Source organism: Paramisgurnus dabryanus, chromosome 2 (assembly GCF_030506205.2).
Source record: "Paramisgurnus dabryanus chromosome 2, PD_genome_1.1, whole genome shotgun sequence".
Classification (NCBI taxonomy): Eukaryota; Metazoa; Chordata; class Actinopteri; order Cypriniformes; family Cobitidae; genus Paramisgurnus; species Paramisgurnus dabryanus.
The window spans coordinates 6,623,701-6,646,261 of NC_133338.1; the positions used below are offsets into that span (position 1 = coordinate 6,623,701).

Sequence of the window (22,561 nt, forward strand, 5' to 3'; positions counted from 1 at the left end):
AGATAATGTTGATACGTCAATGAAACAATAGATAACTCAATTCTGTCTGCTGGGCTTTAGAAAGCGACATCTGAGCGATTACATTCCCTCCTGAGACGACAGGCAGTTCTGTGCATTTCTAAAATAAAGATGGATTTCACAGCCGCGACAGGTAGGTCTCCGCAATTTCTCTAATGGAGTTTACTCAGAACAAATAGCTGTCTAATTATCGTGCGATTTCATTGGCAGGACAAATGCAGATCTATTTTAATCACATGAACCCATCCACCCGCCCTCGCCTTAAATATCACCATCAAATTAGCTCACTGCCAGCTGTCGTGAAGCAGATAGATGAGACAAGGGTGAAAGGTCAGAAAGATGCTTAAAAAAAAACAGAGGTCAACAGACTGCAACTGCACCCATGTTCTGTTTGGAGACAGGTGAGCAAACCCGGCAGATTAGCACCCCTTTCCATCACACAATGACTACCAGCAAACTAAAGATGGGAGTCTACTGAGTAAAATTAGATATGTATGCAGTCAGTGGGAGTCAGGGCCTAGTAGTTAATGCATAAAGTTAATTCACATTGAGCTATGGTGCTCATGTGGGCAATGTGAGTGTCTGGCTGAATGCATTTCGTGCCAGCTCCTCGCCAACATTACCCGTCCTATCTCTCCCTGTCCGGAGAATACTAGAAAGTTACTTTGAATGGAAATACATTTTGAATGTCGCCTTAAAAAATGTATTTGAAAGTTTAAAATATTGGAAAGAAGATTGGAAATAAGTATTAAGAGAGTTTTCTAAAAATCTAGGCCTTGCTCGTCACCAAGATGGTTGCTATAGCGGGCTTCATGCTGGTTGATAGGGCATTGGTACAGTAAGGCACTGCTAAGCGGTAAGGGTGGTTGCTAAGGTGTTGGAAGAGTGTTCAGGTTGATTCTGGCCATTTTTAACCCATAGCAAGGTGCTTACCAAAGCCCAGAGACTTTACTACCATTGGTAGTTTAACTTTTCTCAACTTTGTCACGTCTCTGGCCACACCCACTTCCTGTCACCAGCGATCACTGCCACTCATATCACAGGTCGTCGCCAAGTTTCCACTGAAATGAATGAGATTATGTCGCTCTGATGCTGCAAGTCGCTTTATGTGTGAATGGGGCTTAAGGCCTTGAATACACTTTGGGCCCTATTTTAACGATCTGAAACGCAAGTGTGAAGCGCAAAACGCAAGTGACTTTGTGGGCGGATCTTGGGCGCTGTTGCTATTTTCCCGGCGGGAGAAATAACTCTTGCGCCAGGCGCAAATCAATAAGGGGTTGGTCTGAAGTAGGTTCATTATTCATAGGTGTGGTTTGGGCGTAACCTCAAATATACCAGAACGTCATCCAACATTCCCTTTAAACGCAAGTGCGCAAGTTCCATGGCGGGTTGCTATTATTATGACGGATTTACCAGGCGCACGCCAGGAGCGGTTCACAGCTGAGGAGACCGACGTTCTTGTAAGAGCAGTCAGAGACAGAGAAGTTGTTTTGTATGGGGATGGGAGAAACCCGCCCAAATCAGCGTAGGTTAAACAGGCGTGGGACACTTACAAATGAAGTTCACATACATTAAGGTTTCTTATGAATTTTTTTTAATTATTATTTACATAAAATAAACGTAATACAGCCACACAACAAACTTATGAAAATATTTTAATCGTTATTTGCATGAGAATTTTTTAACGCAATAAATAAAAACTATCACCACAATGCTCACCAGTATGATTTCCCTTATCTCATGTGTTAATATTTTTTATTGTAACAATTTATGATTTGCAAAAATAACTGTTGCATCTGTGTAGATTAGAAAAGCAAAGTGTGTGCGCGTTGTGCACGCTATACATTATGGTCAAGCATGCGCCCTTAAAATAGCATAATGAACAACACGCAACGCGCCACTGACTTTAGACTATTTTTTTTTTGGTCAGTGGCGCAATTGTTTTTTGAAACTGGAAAATAGCATCAGGGATGGTTTGCGCCGGAACACGCCTCCTTTTTTGCGCTGAATCGCCCAGGGAGCGCAAGTTCATTCCCTAGTTTGCCGACGTGCGTCTGTGAAGGGAAAAACCCGCTGTGCGCCGCCACAAAATACAAATGATACATGCGTCACGGACAAAGTCAATTGCGCTGGGTGCAAGATAGGGCCCTTTATGTCACTTTTTATAAAAGCATCAGTCAAATGTGTAAATGTAATATTATAGCGAATCGCTATATTTAAATCGGTTAAATAACGCAGAAGTTATATAGATCGGGACAAATGTCATCTCTTACCGTGGGTTCACACCAGGCGTCAAATTCAAGTTTACCGCTTAAACATTTTGACGCTTCATACGCGGGTAAAAGTCGCACATAAGATTCTAGTCATCTAGACATTCACGCGGGAATTCGCGCCATGGGAGGGGCTTCTGCGACTTTGCTCCTTTCCTTTAATCACGTCACTAATAGAGCAAGCTCCTGATCAGGTTAACATGGTGCGTTTTTCCGCAAAAGTTCACATTTTTCAACTTGCGCGTTTCCCGCGGCAACGCTCAATTCGCGCGAACTAGACGTGCGAATGAGGCGACCTCGAGACGCGCATCAACGCGTCTTTACATTGACCTCTACCACCGCTGGTCTTAACGCAGCATAACGCTGGCGGCCGGCGTATGTTTTCATTTGTTTCCAATGGAAGCGCCGTGTTTTTCCAAAAAGCAAGCAGCTGACATTTTTTCCGTGCTGGAAGCAGATGTTCCGGTTTTCCGCATTTAGCGCAGAGGGAGTTGAAAAATATTCAACTTTGGGTGAAAAGCTCAGCTCATCAATGTCAGCTCTCACATGAACGTCCAATCGCAGTGGAGGAGGGGCGGGACAAATATCACAGCAACCAACTGGCGCATGGTACAACGACGGATAAACAAAGCAGGAGAATAAAGCCAGTGTTTGACGGTTTTTCCATGCTCAGTGCCGAAAGTTGAAAAATAGTCAACTTTGGGTGAAAAGCTCAGCTCATCATTGTCAGCTCTCACATGGCCATCCAATCACAGGGTAGGAGGGGTGGGACAAATATAACAAAAACCAACCGGCGCATCGTACAACGACTGATAAACAAAGCAGAAGTATAAAGCTGGCAGTCGTCGTCTGCCGGGCGTTTTCCGTCGCGTAAAAAAGCTTTGGTGTGAACGCCCCCTTACAAATGATTTGTAAGTCAGTTTGAGTAAAACATCAAATAAGAGCTGTTGGAAAGGTGACGCTCAGAACAGATAAAGGCAATAAAGGTACAAGCTATACACCAAAATAAATCAACAGCTAATCCAGCTTGTCCGGCAAAAATATTCAGCACTCATCCACACCCTTCTAAATACCACGCACAGAAAGAATGACGTTCCATCAACACCTCATGGCATTTACTTTTGAAAACATACAATTAGGGTATGAATTACTAAGGTTGGGGAGGGGATTATTTGGATGGCTCCAACATTCAAAAGGAATGTTCTAGGTTCAAATCCCAGTTAAGCTCTGTCAACAGTACCTTTGACATTTGTAAAAGCAAACAAAACTTGCGTGTACAGTAATGGGGCAAGACATTCCTGAGGATCTAAAAAAAGCATTAAAGTAAGTAACACATATACATTTTGGGTCACGCTCTGTTTTGAATTAGATTGACCTACTTTTTAATCTCAAGTCAACAATTCTTTCACTTTATCCATGTTGGTGCAATGCACTGTGGGATTGTTTTCTCTACAATGGATGAATGTGATGCTACTGTACCCTATATTTTGCACAAAACGTGTCCAAGCTTCTTGTCCAATCTGAAGCATCTGAAACTGTAATGCCTTAAAATGTTGTCTACTTAGGCAGCTCACTAAGTTTTAGCCAGAGTCGCTGTATGTTATCATACTGTATACAAACAAGATCATATATCGTAAGTCTATCTGAAAGTTTTAAAAGCTTGGAATTTCGGCCTTGCTTGTGGTTGCGTACAGTATTTGCTGCAATGCATTATGGGATTGCGTTCTCCCAAATTGATACATTTGACGCTGTCCTATAATCTGGAAAAAAGCAAGTGTCTAAGAATATAATTATGGTGTCTAGCTTTTTAAAACAGCATTCAGTCTGCTGCACACCTATAACAACTTATACAACCATGTTGCCTATTTAGGAAGCTTATAGGTTTTAGTACGGAGCCGCAAGTTTGATTTTCATATTGATATTAAATGTTGGCTTTAAAAACCTTTTCTGAAAGTTTAAAGTAAATGCAGGCTTTGCTTGTGGTGGCTTATTTGCTGCAATGCATTATTAGATTGCTTTCTTCAAAATGGATACAATTGAAGCTGCCCTACAATCTGGTAGAAAGAAAGCGTCTAAGAATATAATAACGATGTCTAGCTTTTTAAAATCAGCCTTTAGTCTGGAGCACACCTATAACAACTTAAAATGTTGTCTACTTAGGCAGCTCACTAGGTTTTAGAAGGGAGCCGCTGTATGATTTTCATCCCATCTACAATCAAAATCACATATTGAATGTTGGCCTCAAAAACTTTGTAAGTTTAAAAAGCTTGAAAGTAAATGTATTATAAATATCTTGGAATTTTAAAGAAATGCAGGCCTTGCTTGTGATTGCTTATTTGTGGCAATGCATCATGGGATTGCATTCTCCAAAATAGATAAATTTGAAGCTGTACAATCTAGTAAAAAGAAAGTGTCTAAAATATCATTATGATGTATAGCTTTTTAAAATATTATTATGCCTTAAAATGTTGTCTACTTAGACAGCTTAGTAGGGTTTAGAACGGAGCCGCTGTTTATTTTCATAACATATACAAACAAGATCACATATTGAAAGTTGTTTGTGGTTGCTTATTTGCTGCAATGCATCAGGGGATTTCGTTTTTCAAAATGTATACATGTGACGCTGCCCTAAAATCAGGTAAAAAAAATTTTTTAATTATGGTCTAGCTTTCTAACAACATTTAGTCTGGAGCACACCTATAGTATAACAACTTAACTCTTTCCCCGCCACTGACGAGTTATCTTGTCAATAAAAAACAAAACATTTGCATTAAAAAACGTGTTCCTGATGACGTTTTATGTTAATCTGTAATACGGCGATTATCCACTAGACTTACCCAATTTATTAAAAAAATCGAAGCAAAAAAATGATTTACTAATTTTAAACTCATATGTTTTCATAATCATTCTGAATCTGATCTCTAACAAAACTTTTTCACAAAAATGCAATTATTTTAGCTTTTTGCTAATTATTATTTTTTTTTTAAGAAAAAGCGATTTATTGGTTTGTTAATTTTTTGTTTCAAAGCAGAGGGTCTGTTCTTTCATTTGATATATTTGTATGTTTATTAGGGGTGTAACGGTACGCAAAAATCACGGTTTGGTGCGTACCTCGGTTTTGACGCCACGGTTCGGTTCATTTTCGGTACAGTTAGGGGAAATTAAACTGCAGGTTATTACTATAAACTTTTTTTTTTACAATTTGTTTACACTTTTTTAACACTTTTTATTAAAATATATATTTATATAAAATAAAAAAGCATTATAAATAAAATTCTGCTGCAAAGTTCTCCTCTAAATAACATACTTTTTTACATTATTTTATAACAGTAGGTACACTTTTTCTAAAGATGGCTGACGGGGAATGAGTTAAAATGTTGTCTACTTAGGCAGCGTACTAGGTTTTAGGTTTAACACCATATGCAATCAAGATCACATATTGAATGTTGGCTTCAAAAACTTTTAAGTAAATGTACTTTGAATATCTTGGGATTTTAAAGAAATGCAGGCTTTCCTTGTGATTGCTTATTTGCTGCAATGCATTATGGGATTGCTATTTCCAAAATGTATACATTTGACGCTGTCCTACAATCTCGTAAAAGAAAGTGTCCAAGAATAAAATTTTTAGAGTCTAGCTCTTTAAAACACCCTTCAGTCTGGAGCACACATATAACAACTTGAAATGTTATCTACTTAGGCAGCATCCTAGGTTTTCGAGCGTAGCCACTGTACGATTTGCATATCGAAATCACACATTGAATGTTGGCTTCACATACTTTAAAAAGCTTGAAAGTAAATGCTGTTTTAATATCTTGCAATTTTGAAGAAATGCAGGCTTTCCTTGTGGTTGCTTTTTGCTGCAATGCATTATGGGACTGCCATTCTCCACAATGGATAAATTTAACGCTGCCCTAAAAACTGGTAAAAAGAAAGTGTCTAAGAATATAATTTTTGTGTCTAGCTCTTTAAAACACCCTTCAGTCTGGAGCCCACCTACAACTTGTTGTCTATTTAGGCAGCTCACTAGGTTTTAGAGCGGAGCCGCCGTATGATTTTCGTACATGATACGATCAAGATGTTTTCTAACACCGAGCGCCACACATCCAGAGGAACAAGCACAAGCATTCGCTCAGCGTGAGAGTGGCGTCTTCACAGATAACTGAAGAGGATTAAATGAGTTTCCTCAGGGCTGGAAAACTGTCTAATGGCTTTTAGAAGAGTCTTGAAGTGAGATGAAACGAAACCACCCCGCGCTTCCGTATCAAAGACGCAAATCCAGAGAGACAGGCGTTCGCCATCAATTTCCAGTGAAAGCTTTATTACCGCCATATCAGCTACATGCATGTTCGTGTTCCAGAAGAATTTGCTGATGAAGAAAGCAGATGCCTTGATGTTCTTCCTCATCTGCAATCGGCCAACCGATCGTGCAAGGAAGTCGAGACAAATTAATACTCAACAGGTAATGAATCATCTATGACCTTAGTCAGGCACGGTGGTCCGGCCGTGGACACGCATACAGTTCACAGAACGGACACATAAATGCGCAGACGCATCTAGGCCTTGATGTGCCAGCAGACTTGTATTCTGTGTCATTAAGGTCTTAATCACCGAGTCGATTGTGAAATTATTCAGTAAACACACACATTCGCATTCATGCGCACTGAATAGCCAGAGGTACTGACAGAAAGACCTACGTGAACAGATTTTTAATGTCTGGCTGTGTCCATGTTTAATTGGCATTGTGAAGTGTGTGTGTGTGTGTGTGTGTGTGAGTTTAAGATACATCACAGCGACTTGCCCACAAGCTGTACAGACCTTGACTTGTACTTTTCAACAATACAAGGTATATATAGCATTAGACATCATTATATTTAATTCAGGTGTTATATAAATTCAGGTTAGTGCTGGAGAAACACGGCACGGAGCAAAGCAAGTGCTTGCACACATATATAGCAAATGCTTGCTAACTGCCAATAAACTAGCTTTGATGTAGAGAAAATACATACGGTGAATATTTTTAGTGATGTTTTACACTAGTAATTTTTTCGAATCAAAATACGTTTAGTGTGTAATTCACCCCAATATGCTGAACGATATTGTGAGTGTGTGTTATTTTTTCTACGCAAGAATGCCGCATGGATGATAAAACGTGCCATGAGCTTTTTTGATTTAAAGTCCCCATGAACAAAAAGTCGCAATCGACTTCTGTATTGTGACGTATTTCCAAGTGAAACAGGCATTAAAAGCAACTACACAGGCTCAGTGGTATTACGTACCTCCGCCTACATTTCTGCATAACCTGAAATACGTTTCTTATGGTGCATATCTCGCTTGTTTTTTGACACAGGTTTACGAAGCAGACAATACTAAACAGTAATTCTAGTATTATTCTAGGATTTGCCTCTAGAATAAATAAATAGTCTGTTAGTACCTTATTTATAAGGGCCATGAATAATAATGTTGAGCTCTGCTCTGATTGGCTGTTTCACAGCAAGGCTCATGTCAGTAGCGCGCATTAAGTCAACAACAGACCTTATACTGTATGTCTGAACCTCTATCAGACGAAGATAAATATTTTAGTTTCTGAGTGGTACGTTTATTTGTGTTTTTTAGTATGGACCTGCAAAACATATTTGTAATGTCAATAGTAGAACGTCAGCCCAAACGCTAGCATTAACTAGCATATAACGCTAACTAGGGGTCAACCGATTTATCGGACGGGCCGATAATTTGAGCGATTTTTGGTATATTTAAAAAAATTGGTTTTGGCCGATTTATAGGCAGGCATATCTGCGGGCACCTAAGCGTGCCGCTTCTTGTTGCTTGCAAGCTGATCTCTACCTGAGGCTGCTGTGTGACTGCAGCAGTATCTCGTTCACAAACAGCTTTAGTAAACGATGGCGTAATCGCGCAAATTTTAAGGAGCCAGTACAACAGCGCGACGGGCTTATGTCTCACGATGCACCATCCGTGCGGCCACAAATATTAGGCTCATTTAATGTGATTAAAGAGAGATGATCTTTGTTTGCGTGACAACGAGCAGAGCCGCGCATGTTCCTCAAAACAAAACTGACATGATGGCGAAAGGTCAGAAGACCAAATCATATCCAATGAGGAAATGTTTTCAATGTTGTTACGGTAACAATTTATTACAGTTTTGCGTTGCCCAACCTTGATTAGCACACAGTCCCGATTCGCGAACTGACTCCTTTGAACCGATTCATTTGAATGAACGGTTGAAACAACAGATCTGTCCAACACTGAACCCACAAGACGTCACTGTCAGCACAATCAGTCACTCATAGCGCCTCAGAAATGAGAAAGTAAATATGCATTGAGAGTGTTTAGAAAATTTGCCCTAAATAACAGTCTAAACAAAAAAAATTAAATAAAAGTTTACTATGTTAACTTTATGATAATTAAATATATTATGAGATATAAGATAGCCTATATATCTACCGAAGAAGGATTTTATCTTGGCAAACATACAAAAACGATTTTTTTAAAATACGTCACACTTGACAGAATATTTTTTTTGGATGAACTACTCTTTTAAGATTTGGCATTAAAAAATAAAGCCAGCATATCTAAAATACAATCTTCTTATTGAAAAAGCTTTGAACGCAGCCTGGCACAGACAGGTTTGATAATGTGTTAAATATAATCGTCCGAGCGAATCATTCTATTAACTTCTGCCAGATCGGCTGACATCACCTGCAAAAACATCATCACAGTGGACACCAGCAAATGCTCTTAATTGCCAGCTCGCAGCAGCCAGACATATTAGTTTTTAATAAACAGCAGCAGTTTGGTCTCGTGTCGTGAGTCACTCGCCAGAAGTCTTAAGGAAGGAGCGAGGGACTGCTCTTAAAATAGATTCATCCCGTCTGCCGAACAGAGAGATGTCACACAGAATTATGGGGAGGCTGAAAGATGAGGAATCAACAATGGAACAGATGGAAATGCTTTCAGTGATGTTTTCTTTTTTGGAGAGCAACTAAAAGCAAAAGAAGTAGAAAATAAGAGTGAAGTTGAAAAATAGTTTGAAAGCAAGCAACAAATAGAAAAGCAAATGGCTTTTCGGGTCATATTTTTCATCTGAATGGAGAAACCAGTATAATAATTTTTTCATTCATTGGTTACTATAATAATGGAGTCAATCTTCTGACTTTTTTATAATGAATGAATTAAAAAATAAATATGTAATAAATCTGTATTCAACTGAACCAGCCGGTCACACTAGACTTTGAGCATGCAAATATTTTTCGGATATTACTGCGTATGTGGGCGAGGAGCGGTATATCAATATAAGTTCTTTGGCTTCATCTATTCTTGCTTATCAGTAGAGAGAAAAGTCACCGTGGGATGTAGCGGTTTCCTACTGGTCACATGTCTCCACATGATATGAATTTGCAGGTTCACCAGACTTGAACTTTGGTATGCGGCGAAGTGCGAAATATCTTCGTTTTCGGTCTGACGAATTAGCATGTGTATGAATGAGAGCCAATGGAACAGAAAGTGTAGTGCGACCGCCCTTTGAAAGGTTTGCATGGTCTCCAAGCTGGCCATGAACGGGTAAAACTTTGACAAAATTTGACATAGTCTTTGTAAACCAAGAGGCAACCTTCCGATCTCTCTGACGAAAAGCTGGCTCCAAAAGGGAGTCAATCCCCATAGACCCCCGTGTTAAAATGCCCAACTTTACAGCAGAATATAATATGTTTACAGACTGGTACAAAAAGTGTTTTTGGTCTATATAGCTAATCTTGTAACTTACTAACTTGATATTAAATGATATTAAGCCTTAAAGTTCTGCATAATTGAGGGCGTGGCCACTTGATTGACGGGTGAACTGTCCCTGCTGTCGAGCTAGGTGGCCGCCTCTTTACCCATTTTTGGTTATCCGCGAGTGATGCGCTGTGCGCGTTGCCAAAATGTTTCCGAGAACTATTGACTTTAAAAAAGTTCTTCATAAACATATGGGTGACATCACAGACACCACGTCTATAGTTTAACAGTCTATGGTGAAAGTCATTTTTTGTGATTTACTGATTTCTAAATAAAATGATTCTACATACTGTGTAAAAATATAACCTTGATATCTTAAGATCAGGTCAAAGATTGAAACCAATGTGGAATCAATGACTAAAATCAAACTTTGATGCTCCAAATCTCATCTTTAGATTATGAGACTTTGATTTCAGACACGATCAGATAATTCAATAACAATTACATTAATTTCTAGTAAGCGCATTGCTATACAGTTGCTAGAATAATCTGGGTGTTTGATAGGTTCACTCACATAATTATAGGACGATACGGTAAATAAGACTTGTCTTTTGAAATGTAAATTAAATGAACCGTATAATTTTTTCAAACATATTCACTTTGAAAGATAATTTTTTTGATATCCTTAATAACCAACTACCATCTTGTCATGTAAAAATCAACCTAAATAGCTGCCAGTATCTCACAATCCATTTCCTTTTAAATAAGTTAAATAAGTCTTCTCCAAGTATTTAGTTCCTTTGAAATGCTAAAGATTACTACAGCCCTTTGTTTTATTCATTTTGCACATGACTGTAATGGAAAGCTGAATTAACGTTAAAACGTTCATTTAACAGGCCACACAGCTCGCGGTTCGTGACAGAGAGAGAACATAACAGAGCTGACGTTCGCAATAGAGAGACATGATTTGAAAAAAGAAAGCTATTACTTGACGACAATTAATTATGTTGAAGTGTAATGTATGGAAAAAGGGGAAAATGTTTTATGAGAAAGCCTCAAACAGAAAGTTAAACGTTAAAACCATTAATTCTGACAACTGCTTATTAACTATGAGCCATGGTTGGTAAAGACACATGAAGTAAGGGAGCTGGCCGGTTCTTCGTGTAATGGTGGAGTTGTGCGGTAGACTTAAAAAACTTTGACATTTTGATGCGAAAACTGCCAGTTTTATTATATACCTTTACTTTGTGTATACTCCATTTTATTAAATCTGCTAAAGTGGTTTTACAGGTATCACTGAATATAGAAAACCCATCCTCCAACGCATACGATTGTTACGTTATTTGTCCCCCAAATATGCAGGTTTTTTTTGTGTGTGTAGCGAGTTCAAATGATGCAAAGGCGGCCACTATTTGTTGTAAATATCAGATTTGGTGTCGACACTCGTTCAAAAACTGCCTCAAGAACAAGCGATACGTCAACTTTGATTTTGCAATATCATTGGCTCTCGTGTGTCTTGTCACTAATTGCATCATTACATTAGTGTGGAATGTGAAACACTAGTGGCTCTCGTGATAAATTGCGTCATGTTATAATGTTGCAGTTTATGTTCGAATGAGACCGGATTGTGTGCTTTGCGTATACAGAGTTTTTCCTATGAAGTGATCTTATAGTTTAGATCGCAAGGTTTGCAACGTGACTTTCTTTTCTTATGCTGAGTTTACACCAACCGCGTTTCAGGTGTCAAAATCGCGTCTTCCGCGCCTAGTTTGTCGCTTGAAAAGTTTGAATGCATTCGCGCGTGTAGAGCGAAGTAGACACGCGGAAAAAGCAAGCATTTGACACGCGTCATAGGCAAACTCTGCTTCTTGTGGGAGGGGCAAGTGCTATGCGGTTGTCTGTTTGCAAGATGACTGATGTTGATTGTGCATTTATCGAGAGAGTAACCAGTTTGTATTTGGTAACCTTACTATAGGGGGAAAATTAACGGTGCCGGTTGATAAATGTCACGTGACTCAAAAGTGAAGTTTGTATTACAACTTACCAGGTTGCCCAATGTCCTCACTGACACTCTTCCAAGCGAGGTCCTTTTTATTCCTGTCTCCTCTATAGAAATAACAACTTGTGTCGTATAGCTCCAGGTGACTGCTTACGGACAATATCAAGCGTTGGTTGAATGAGTGACTCCGGGCGGGACTGCCACCACAGCAGCAAGCAGGCTCCTGATAGGTTAACGCGGCGCGAAATTCCGCCAAAGTTCACATTTTTCAACTCGGGCGTGAACCGCATAATGCACAAAAAGCACCATTCGCGCGTACCGCACAAAACGCTCAATTTGCGCGAGCTAGACACGCAAATGAGGCGGAAACGCGTCTTCCGCGCCGTGCCAAATGCCTCTTCCGCACCGCGGGACCTCCAGACGCGCGTCAACGCGTTTTCACATTGACTTAACATTGAAATCACTCGTGCTTCACACCTCTACCGCGGTTGTTGTAAACGCAGCATAATACTTAAGTTCTTTATTGCTGAATTTATGCAAAAAACAAGTCTGTACTTTTACTTCCGTGTTGTGTTTAATTTGTTTGAAAAGTTTTTGGGTTCATTTTGGGGGGTTGGGGCAAGATTCTCCTAAATATCTTTACAACCAAAAATGTTTATGAAACTATTTTTACACTGTAAAAATTCCTTGCTAAACTAAGTTTAATCAACCTGAAATGACAATTAAGTTCAACGTTCTTGACTAGTGAGGAGTTGCTATAAATTCTAAAAATAAAGTTGAAATAATACAATTTTATTTTTTATAATTTATAGCAACTCGTTACTAGTCAAACAACTTGAAATGAATTGTAAATTCAAGTTAATTAAACAAGGAATTTGTATTTAATGCGAAAAAAATGAAATGCGTCCAATCTGACGCATAAGGCAAACTACCTTTAAACATAACCACAGGTTGTAATACGCTGCTGACTGCTACAGGGTGCTTATCTTTGTTAAGGGCCTTTCACCTGAACTATAACGTTAAATAGAATGCTAACAATATTAGCGTCCACATCACCGGACCACAAAGATAACTTTATGCTAATTCGCTCAAGTGCGGTACTTGCAAACGTAAAAACATAGGGAATATCACAGCAACTGCATCAGCGCTGGATATCTGAGGTCATGTTATGTTATAGACCTATAGATTTGATTGGCTGTCTGTTGTCAATGGTTTATCGATCACCAGGTGAGAAAAAACTTCCAAAAAGTAATCCCAACGATATCGATCATTGTATCTTTATCGTATAGTTGTGGTGTGAACTTCGCTATTCTCTTTAATATAAAAAAACCCTAACAATATTTTTTATTATAGTTATCATTATAATGTGCAGTGTTGGGGGTAACGTATTACAAGTAACGCGTATTAAGTTATAATATTAATTTTCTGAAGTAACGAGTAAAGTAACGCATTACTTTATAAATGTACACATTACTATTTGAGTTACTTTTTAAAAAAAAGAATGCGAGTTACTTTTCAGTTTAATTAATTCAATTTAAAAATAAAATAATGTACTAAATTAAACTGAACAAATTAACGTAGAATAACGCACTCTGTGCGCATGAGCGGTAACAGTTTGAGTCAGAAATGGAGATGGCAGGCCAGAGCTTGACATTTTTGCAATCATAAAAAACACCTGCAAGGCCTGAAAGAGATCAAGCCTTAGCCAAGTAAGAAAAAGTAACGCAAAAGTAACTTAAGAGTAACGTAAGCATTACTTTCCACAAAAAGTAACAAAGTAACGCAATTAGTTACTTTTTTGGGGAGTAACTGAATATTGTAATGCATTACTTTTAAAAGTAACTTTCCCCAACACTGATAATGTGAATGGCCCTTTACTCTTTGTCGTAATAAGCTGCTTGCACAAACAAACTATGAAGTCTTAATTTCGAACGTGTACAACGCATTTTATACGGTTTAATATTTTGAGCCTATTTAACATTTGATATTTCGCCTATATTGTACATGGAAACAGATCAGCGCGCGGTACGTTAAATCTTATTGGTTCTTGCATGTTTCGCTTTACAGGACATTAATTAACCCACTGGAGTCATTTACTTTAATAATCGATGAACCTCTATATAAGAAGATAACATGACGGCATTTTAGTATAACAGTATTTGTTTGTATTTTACTAATGAAAATGAAGTTATATACATCCGGGATGACACAAAAGACATGCTATTCGTTAAATTGACCATTTGTGGTTTATTATGCAGTAAATCCTAAGCATTGTGTATAAGAGTGTTTATTGTTCATTTTTTATTTTTTGTCAACTTTTGTATTGTTTCTGAATCACGTGTGATGTCACATCCAGAGAAGTTTCACAGGTGCACGGTTGCCAACGCTTAGCGCAGTTTTAAAAGATTAAAGAAACCCGGAAGTTTCATGCAACTTGCTCCATGCATAGTGAAAAAAAAAACATCAAATTTAATGCTATCTATTTTTACCCAAGAACTTACTTTCTGTATGATGTGATGGGACCTGTCAACAGCCCTAAGTCATTGAATGAGACAGAATAATAAGGGGAAATAGTTTAATGGATGCGAAAGTACATTGTGTTCACTTTGGCATCTCAATATTAGCTTGCATGCAGTGCAGTGGTAGAAATTTAGGTCTAAATCGCTGCTATGTAATTGGAGGCAGGTAAAGAAAGACCTTTAAAAGGGAGGCTTGCAGAACGGTGCAAAAATACTTTAAATTCTCACCCTCTTTTAAAAAACCACATGAAGTAAAAGGGCTTGTGGAAATGTGAACAGTGTGAAGGGTCTTTCACAACAAAGCCGTCTCAAAAGATTTGATGTTTCAATCAAAAACACTCAGATGTTGGGTTTACTCAAATACAAATTTAAAATTGACCAAAACTGAATGTTGTCTTCCAAAGCCTAGTGGGCTACCTATGTAGACAGCATTTTACCAGGATATTCGGGTGCAGTCCTGACGTGAAGGCCAAAAAGTGTCTCAGAATGCAACAAATGTTATTTATGATACAAGTAGAAAAAGCAAGAATATTTAATTTCTTGTTTAATTTGATTTCAAAGTAGCACACAAATAGCACACACAAGTTTTAAGTCGTGCTGTCCCTGTGCAATACTACTATGTGACTTGCTGCATATAAAAGCGGTCCAGGCAAGTCACTTATGGTATTTCATATCAGGTAGAAATCTGATAAAGTATCTCTATAGGCAGCTCACTAGATATTAAAAAGAAGAACACAACCTCAAAATGCACCAAATTTATGTATAAGACTGTAACAGCAATTTCACATAAATGTGTTATACTCAAATCCTATCTAAATCCTGAATCAAATCCATCTCTGCTCTAATTTAATCCTAACGCTGCATCAGCAAACACAAAATGCAAAGGTAGGAATTCTTTATGTGCTGGGAATACAGTCACTCGGATTAAAATAAATCATTCCTAATCCAGAGACATCCCATTCGCAATAAGTGTAAATACAGCGTTTTGTCGACTTCATGTTTAAGTTTGTTGGTAGAGATGTAAATCTTCAGGAACTTGATACTGAACAAAGGAAACCAAAACAAATCGAAACAATGGTGTGTAAGACAAACCAATGTTTTTCAGTGTTTCACTTTGCAGTCTGAGTGCTAGAAAAAAATAAAGGAAAGTGTAATGACTACAATCAAATATAATAGGTATAGACTGAGCACAGCTATTATGATAAAAAGTGGGAAATGTAATGCTTAATATGGCCACTCTGGTGACAGAAATCCAACCTTCCAGTTAAAACAACCAATCATCAATCGATAGAGAATTTATGAAGAGTCTCGCGAGGAGCTTGCTAACCTGTGCGCATTGGCAGGAGCTGAAACGCTTCGCAAAAATGTTTTTAGCGCATTTTGAGCTTAAAGGTGCTCTAAGCGTATCACGCATTTTAGACCATAAAACATTTTTTGTTACATACAGCAAACATCTCCTCACTCTCTGCATGCTGCCTGTCCGCTGATCAAACTGTAAAAAAACTTGATCTCTGTAGACAGCCCAGGCTCTACAAACTTCAATATAAACACAGTGGCCAAACCTAGCACCACGAAACAAAGTGTTCCAGCCAATAAATGACAAGAAGGATTTAGAAGTGGGGGTTGGGCGCGTTCGTGAAAGCATGGAAGGGAGGGGGAGGAGTAAGCTCCGCTCCGTTTGTTTGAAAACAGTTCAAACGTCAACAAAAAGTGACGTCTCGCAGATTCGTTTAGAGCGCCTTTAAGAAAAAAGTTATGGTGAAGCTGATGTCAGGTTTAAGTGTTGGTGAACCTACTTAATGTGACATGCAAAAACCAATGAGATTCAACGTTATTAACGGACCACCTTATTTCAACCTATGTCGCTGATCTGCGACATATTAAGCGTTAAATTAGCTAAACGGTTTTTCTGACAAATGTATTGTTCTGCTTCAAAATACATGGTTTCAAGATTGCAATTTTTGGAGGACAATCTCATCGTTTGTTTATTTTATGGATAAGCGCGCTCTAGCGGCCAGTCGCTTGTTATAACCCATAGTTACGAGTCAAGGTAGTTTGCCTCATGTAATATTTTATTTAATAAATATTTAATTTTATTTGAAGATATCTGTCTTTCGCCATTTAAGTAGACCGATTTTAGTCTTAAATGACTGAAAAAATTGCCCGGAGTTATGGATGCATAACGATTAATCGTTAATAAACTTATATAGATAAAATAAATTTGTATAGATAAATGCATACACAAGCATGTATATATTTAAGAAATGTTTACATGTGTATATACATCTGTTTATTTATGTTTATATATACATTATTTTATTTATACTTTAACTATATAAAGGCATCTTAGCAGATAGGATGGAAATGGCCTTACTATACGCCTGATTTTGGACACATATAGTGGTTCAAAGCAACTTTACAGGAAATAGTGCCTTAATACCCCTGCACAAATCTATGAAAACTGTAGCATTAAAGACACAGATGGTTTGGTTCGAGGGTTTGGTTCCTTCCTCTGGAGAAACCAAGATTCATCTTTACAATTTTACAACCAAAAGAACAAGCATACTAGAATCCCTCATCTCAGAGGAAATTGAAGCATGGGGGTTTCGAGGTCCAATAAAAGAGTAAGGGAATGTTTGCTTTCAAATACATCTATCTTCAACCAACTGAAAACCAATGTTAATATTGTTTGAGAGCTCCTTCAACCGTCTAGGCAAAGAGTTTTTGAAAACAGTTCCCCTAACCCTATATAAAGATGAGAAATTTAATTGTCAGTATTAATATGGTTGCATTTAGATTTGGTTAGGTAATTTGTTGAGGTATTTGATTATGTAACCTAACTATATTCTAAACCAGTATTTAGAAAAAAATATAAACTATTTGCTTAAACTAAATATTCAGCTGAAATGCTTTATAAGATGCACAGCATTTTAATATCAAAACAAAAGATATCCCATCAAACACAGAACGTTCTCCTAGGGTTAGTTTTTGGTTCCCTTATGTTTTTTTATTTAGTTTGTTGGAATTAAAGAATAACATTCAAGGAATGTTCTTTTTAGGTTTAATTTTTGCAACCATAAATTAAGGTTCCCAAAACGTTGCAGGTTGGTTATTTTTAAATAACCTAAAAGTAACTAAAAATAATGTTCTCGAACAGTTATATTTAGGGTTTTTTCAATCATAAAATAATGTTCTCAGAGCATTGCAGGGTGGTTATTTTTGCAAAAATGTATATAGAACGTTTTCTAATAGTTTTAGTTTTTTGCAACAATGTTTGCAAGATATAACAATTAAAATGTTTTATAATGACCAGAGGGGATTTACCAAAGCAACTGCCCACCAAATGCCCACTGCTCCATGCATTTGTACTACTGCTGCTGTGTGTGTGCACTTGCTACTTGGATGGGTTAAATGCAAAGGACAAATTCTGAGTATGTGTTATACTGAAAACAATAATTAAACCCATTGTATTCCTTTAGTTTGCACGTCTGATACGCCAGCCTTTTTTTTTAAGTTGCCCGCCAGCATTTTTGTGATTTTCACAAAAGTTTTACAAAATGCCTTCCAGGAAAATGTTCTTCATAAATATATAAACAAACAAATATATCAAATGAAAAGAGAAGACCCTCTGCTTTTAAACAAACAAAACAGAAAAAAAAACATTTCATACTATATTCATTTGTTCTTTTTTTTAATCTCATTATATATACACTCACCTAAAGGACTATTAGGAACACCATACTTATACTGTGTTTGACCCCCTTTCGCCTTCAGAACTGCCTTAATTCTATGTGGCATTGATTGATATGACCAATTCTGACTCTATACCGTCTGAATGCCTCAACAGAAATCTCATCAGACGAGGCAACATTTTTCAAGTCTTCAATTGTCCAATTTTGGTGAGCTGTGCAAATTGTAACCTCTTTTTCCTATTTGTAGTGGAGATGAGTGGTACTCTGCTGTTGTAGCCCATCCGCCTCAAGGTTATGCGTGTTGTGGATTCACAAATGCTTTGCTGCATACCTCGGTTGTAACGAGTGGTTATTCCAGTCAAAGTTGCTCTTCTTTCAGCTTGAATCAGTCGGCCCATTCTCTTCTGACCTCTAGCATCAACAAGGCATTTTCGCCCACAGGACTGCTGCATACTGGATGTTTTTACTTTTTCACACCATTCTTTGTAAACCCTAGAAATGGTTGTGCCTGAAAATCCCAGTGACTGAGCAGATTGTGAAATACTCAGACCGGCCCGTCTGGCACCAACAACCATGCCACGCTCAAAATTGTTTAAATCACCTTTCTTTCCCATTCTGACATTCAGTTTGGAGTTTAGGAGATTGTCTTGACCAAGACCAAACCCCTAAATGCATTGAAGCAACTGCCATGTGATTGGTTGATTAGATAATTGCATTAATAAGAAATTGAACAGGTGTTCCTAAAAATCCTATATATATATATATATATATATATATATATATATATATATATATATATATATATATATATATATATATATATAAATAACTGTATTATTATTTTCGTAAAGCTTAAAAACTTAAATCAAAAACAAACTTGTCTCAAAGACCAGAAGATCAGGTCATATTGAGTAAGTGATAAAAAAGGGACAGGTGTTTGAGAAGTGAACAAGACAGCAGCTCCGTCATTGGATGAACGACAGAACTTATAGTTTGAAATCTAAGAAAGTCTCCAGATATCAAGATCTTTCAAGCAATTCAACCCAAATTCTTCCTCATTGAGAAAGACACCACTTTGCTGAGATGTCATCATAACGTCTAAGGTTTGCTTCAAGGTTTTTGACAAAACCTGCAATTTTGTGAAGTACGGTGCAGACAAAACATAAGCCCTGTAACAACATGCTGTACTGACATGACAAATGCATTTATGGCAAACTATTTCTCCTACAGAAAGATGAGCTCAAGCACACAGCAAAAATGTGGTTGAAAAGAAGTTAACATTCTGGAATCGCCCGGCTAGAATGCAATCCAATTGAAAATCGGTGGAATGACTTGCAGAAATTGCTGCCTGCGGATGCGCTACATCTTGTATGAAAATAATTTCGAAACCTGAAGGTATAACAGGAATGCAAAAAGGAATTCAAAAGTATGAGAACTTTTCCACAGCCAAAACACATCAGTCACCATGTCTACAATGTCTAAATTATTTTTTTTTTTTTGTTGAAATCATGTAAATATGAGCAATAGCCAAAAACACATTGTATGGGTCAAAATTATTGATTTTTCTTTTATGCCAAAAATCATTATGATATTAACGTACTATTACTGTAAATATATCAAAACTTTTGTGAGTGGATGCAGTTGGTAAGGACTTAATTTGGAAAACATTAAAATGCGATTTTCTCAATATTAAATTTTCAAAGCTCAACTATGGGTTAAGGTTTAAAATATTTGGGTTAACGGTGTGTTAAACCCAACCGTGTTTTTTTCCATATTTTACCAACCATGGTAAGATTTAGTCAGATTTGGCAATTATTTTTTTCAACAGCTTTTATCTGTATCGCTTCAAGTAAATAGAAATTTCCTTCACATGCAGCCCAATAAGAGCACTTTTGTTTACATAAAGGTTTATCAGTCTAATTCAACTATCAGCTGTATATTTTAATGGATTCTTAGCCTGAACAAAACACATTGTTTTGTAAAATCTTTGTGAATAAAAGCAGAGACAAGACAAGAGAAAGTTTTGGCGTGAAATTTTACAGCTTTAAAGTCAATCTTCATTTTAAAGTGCTTTGTGCTTTTTTAATCTCCGGTAAGGCATTTCAACTCCTTGGAGATAAAGGATGAGGAGATTCTTTAAAAGGAGCTTATTTAAAATTTGAATACTTTGTGGCCACAAGGAAAATGTGTTTTAAATGCTAAAGCTCGGCATTGTTTCTGATGTTTTTCAGACACCAGGTCCACTGATAAAATTCCATTGACAACAATGAAAGTGTCACAAAGCAACATGGTGACAATCAACTTTGTTATTTACATCACAATTTTATAACACTTTTTATAAAATCTGATCGAAGAAGAAAGCTGTCGTGTTTACATCGGTGATCTTCATCAAGATTGAATCAATGCTGCAATTATAAAAGTTTCAAATGTGATCGGTTGCTATACAGTATGTGTCTTTTGGCCATGGTTCAGAGATGGAAATTCATCCTTTTTATCTAATAATTGTACGTTTTGAATCATCAAAATGTAGCCACCTCATAAAATTGTTACAATTTCCCATGAAATCAGGTTGGAAGAAAACAGGAAGTGATGGGTACAGAGATATGATAGGAAAATGCCACAAATGAGATTCAAATTCACTTGAGAACCACGGCCCAACCTGCCATGACTCCAACGTTGTTTTGCTGCACATTGACAATCAAAGAACAATCAATGAGTAACTTCAGAGAAAAACAATCACAGACCTTCAACTTTGATCTGATTCCTCAAGCATGATGGACAAGGGAGCACATTGAACTCCTCAACTTGGTGCATGGAGTAGTCTGTGCTGGCCACCACAATCCTGTCGCCAGATCTCCAACCGTGAGGTTCATCTTCCAGCTCCAGAATACTGCAGTTAGACACGGTGTCTATGGTGATGGAGGCGTGTGGTCGCACTGTTGACGGACACATACACAAGTACGTTTAGTCAGTATAGTATGAAAGTTCATATTAAATTTGGTAATCCAGTGGTCACCAATCCTGTTCCTTTAGATCACATCTGCCTCTAATTTTTTAGGTAGCCGTGAAAAGCTTGATTAGTAAGTTCAGGTGTTTTTTGATTAGGGTTGGAGGTGAATTCTGCCGGAAAGTATGGCTATGTCCGAAATCGCATACTGTGACAGTAGGTACTGAATTAGGTTAAGATCGTTAAAACAGTAGGTACTATATATTATGAATATGGATAGTGTGAATAAATTTGGACTTGTTGATGCATCACGTGACATACGTCGTCATAACTGGAATGACGTTAACTCATTCACCGCCATTGACGAGTTATCTCGTCAATTATGAGTTAATATTTAACTAATAAATATGCCTTTCTGGACGAATTTCAAAGTGAAAGTGTAATACCGCAAACCGAATTTATCAAAAACGGAAGTTAAAAAGATTTAATGATTTATTTTAACTGCCTTTATGTTTGATAGTCATTCTGAGTCTGATCTCTAACATAAATTCCTCTACAAAAACACAATTTTTTAAGCTTTTTGCTCAAAATGTTGTATTTTTGAAGAGAAATATCCATATTTCAGTGGTTAAATTAAGTGGAAAAAGTAAATATATAATGAAACGTTTTTTCCCCATTTTGTTTGTTTGTTTATTGTTTGTTTGAAAGCAGAAGGTGTGTTCTTTATTTGGATATAATTTGTATGTTTATATATTTATAGAAGATCATTTTTCCAGCAAGGAATTTTGTGAAACTTTTGTTAAAATCATAAAAATGCAGGTGGGCAACTTTTCTCAAAAAGGCAGGCGGTGAATGAGTTAAACTAGCGCAATTTAACTACAAGGGATATTGTGGATTTAACTTATACGTTGGATCTCCCGGGGGCTCACGGGATAGTAAACGGTCCATCGAGTGAACACTTCGGGATCTTGCTGGAAGTAGAAGGTCATCTGGGTACTTTCTCCCATACTGTTTTTGGAATACTATAAATTCAGACATACTACTCGCTTTGCCTACTTTAACCTCCTTAGACCCGACCTTTGGTTTGTCTTTTTTCAGATTTCTACAAGCTATTTTGGGGTTAGGAAGAACCAATAAATAAAATAACCAAATATTTTGAAGCAGTGTATTTGTCCATGTTTGTGTACAACAGGTTCCAGTTAAACAGAATTAAGTAATATGGTGCAAACCATCAAACAATATGTGGACATCCAGGTCTTAGGAGGATATAGTATGGAAGTAGACAGTTTCGGAGGCAGCATGGGAACATGGTTTGTGACCACTGGTCTAATCTGAACAAATCTTGCGTGATAAGCGGACACACAGTAATTAAATTTTTTTTGGGTTTG

General features: G+C 37.4%; 1 protein-coding gene across 1 annotated transcript in view; it reads right to left on the minus strand.

Annotated features, from left to right (window-relative positions):
• The window catches only part of cemip (cell migration inducing hyaluronidase 1), a 165,670-nt gene that overhangs the window by 54,465 nt on the left and 88,644 nt on the right, over nucleotides 1-22,561 (minus strand). The window contains exon 11 of the mRNA XM_065249447.2: nucleotides 20,971-21,162. Within this exon, the coding sequence (XP_065105519.2) occupies nucleotides 20,971-21,162 (192 nt within the window). The remainder of the gene's footprint in view (nucleotides 1-20,970; nucleotides 21,163-22,561) is intronic.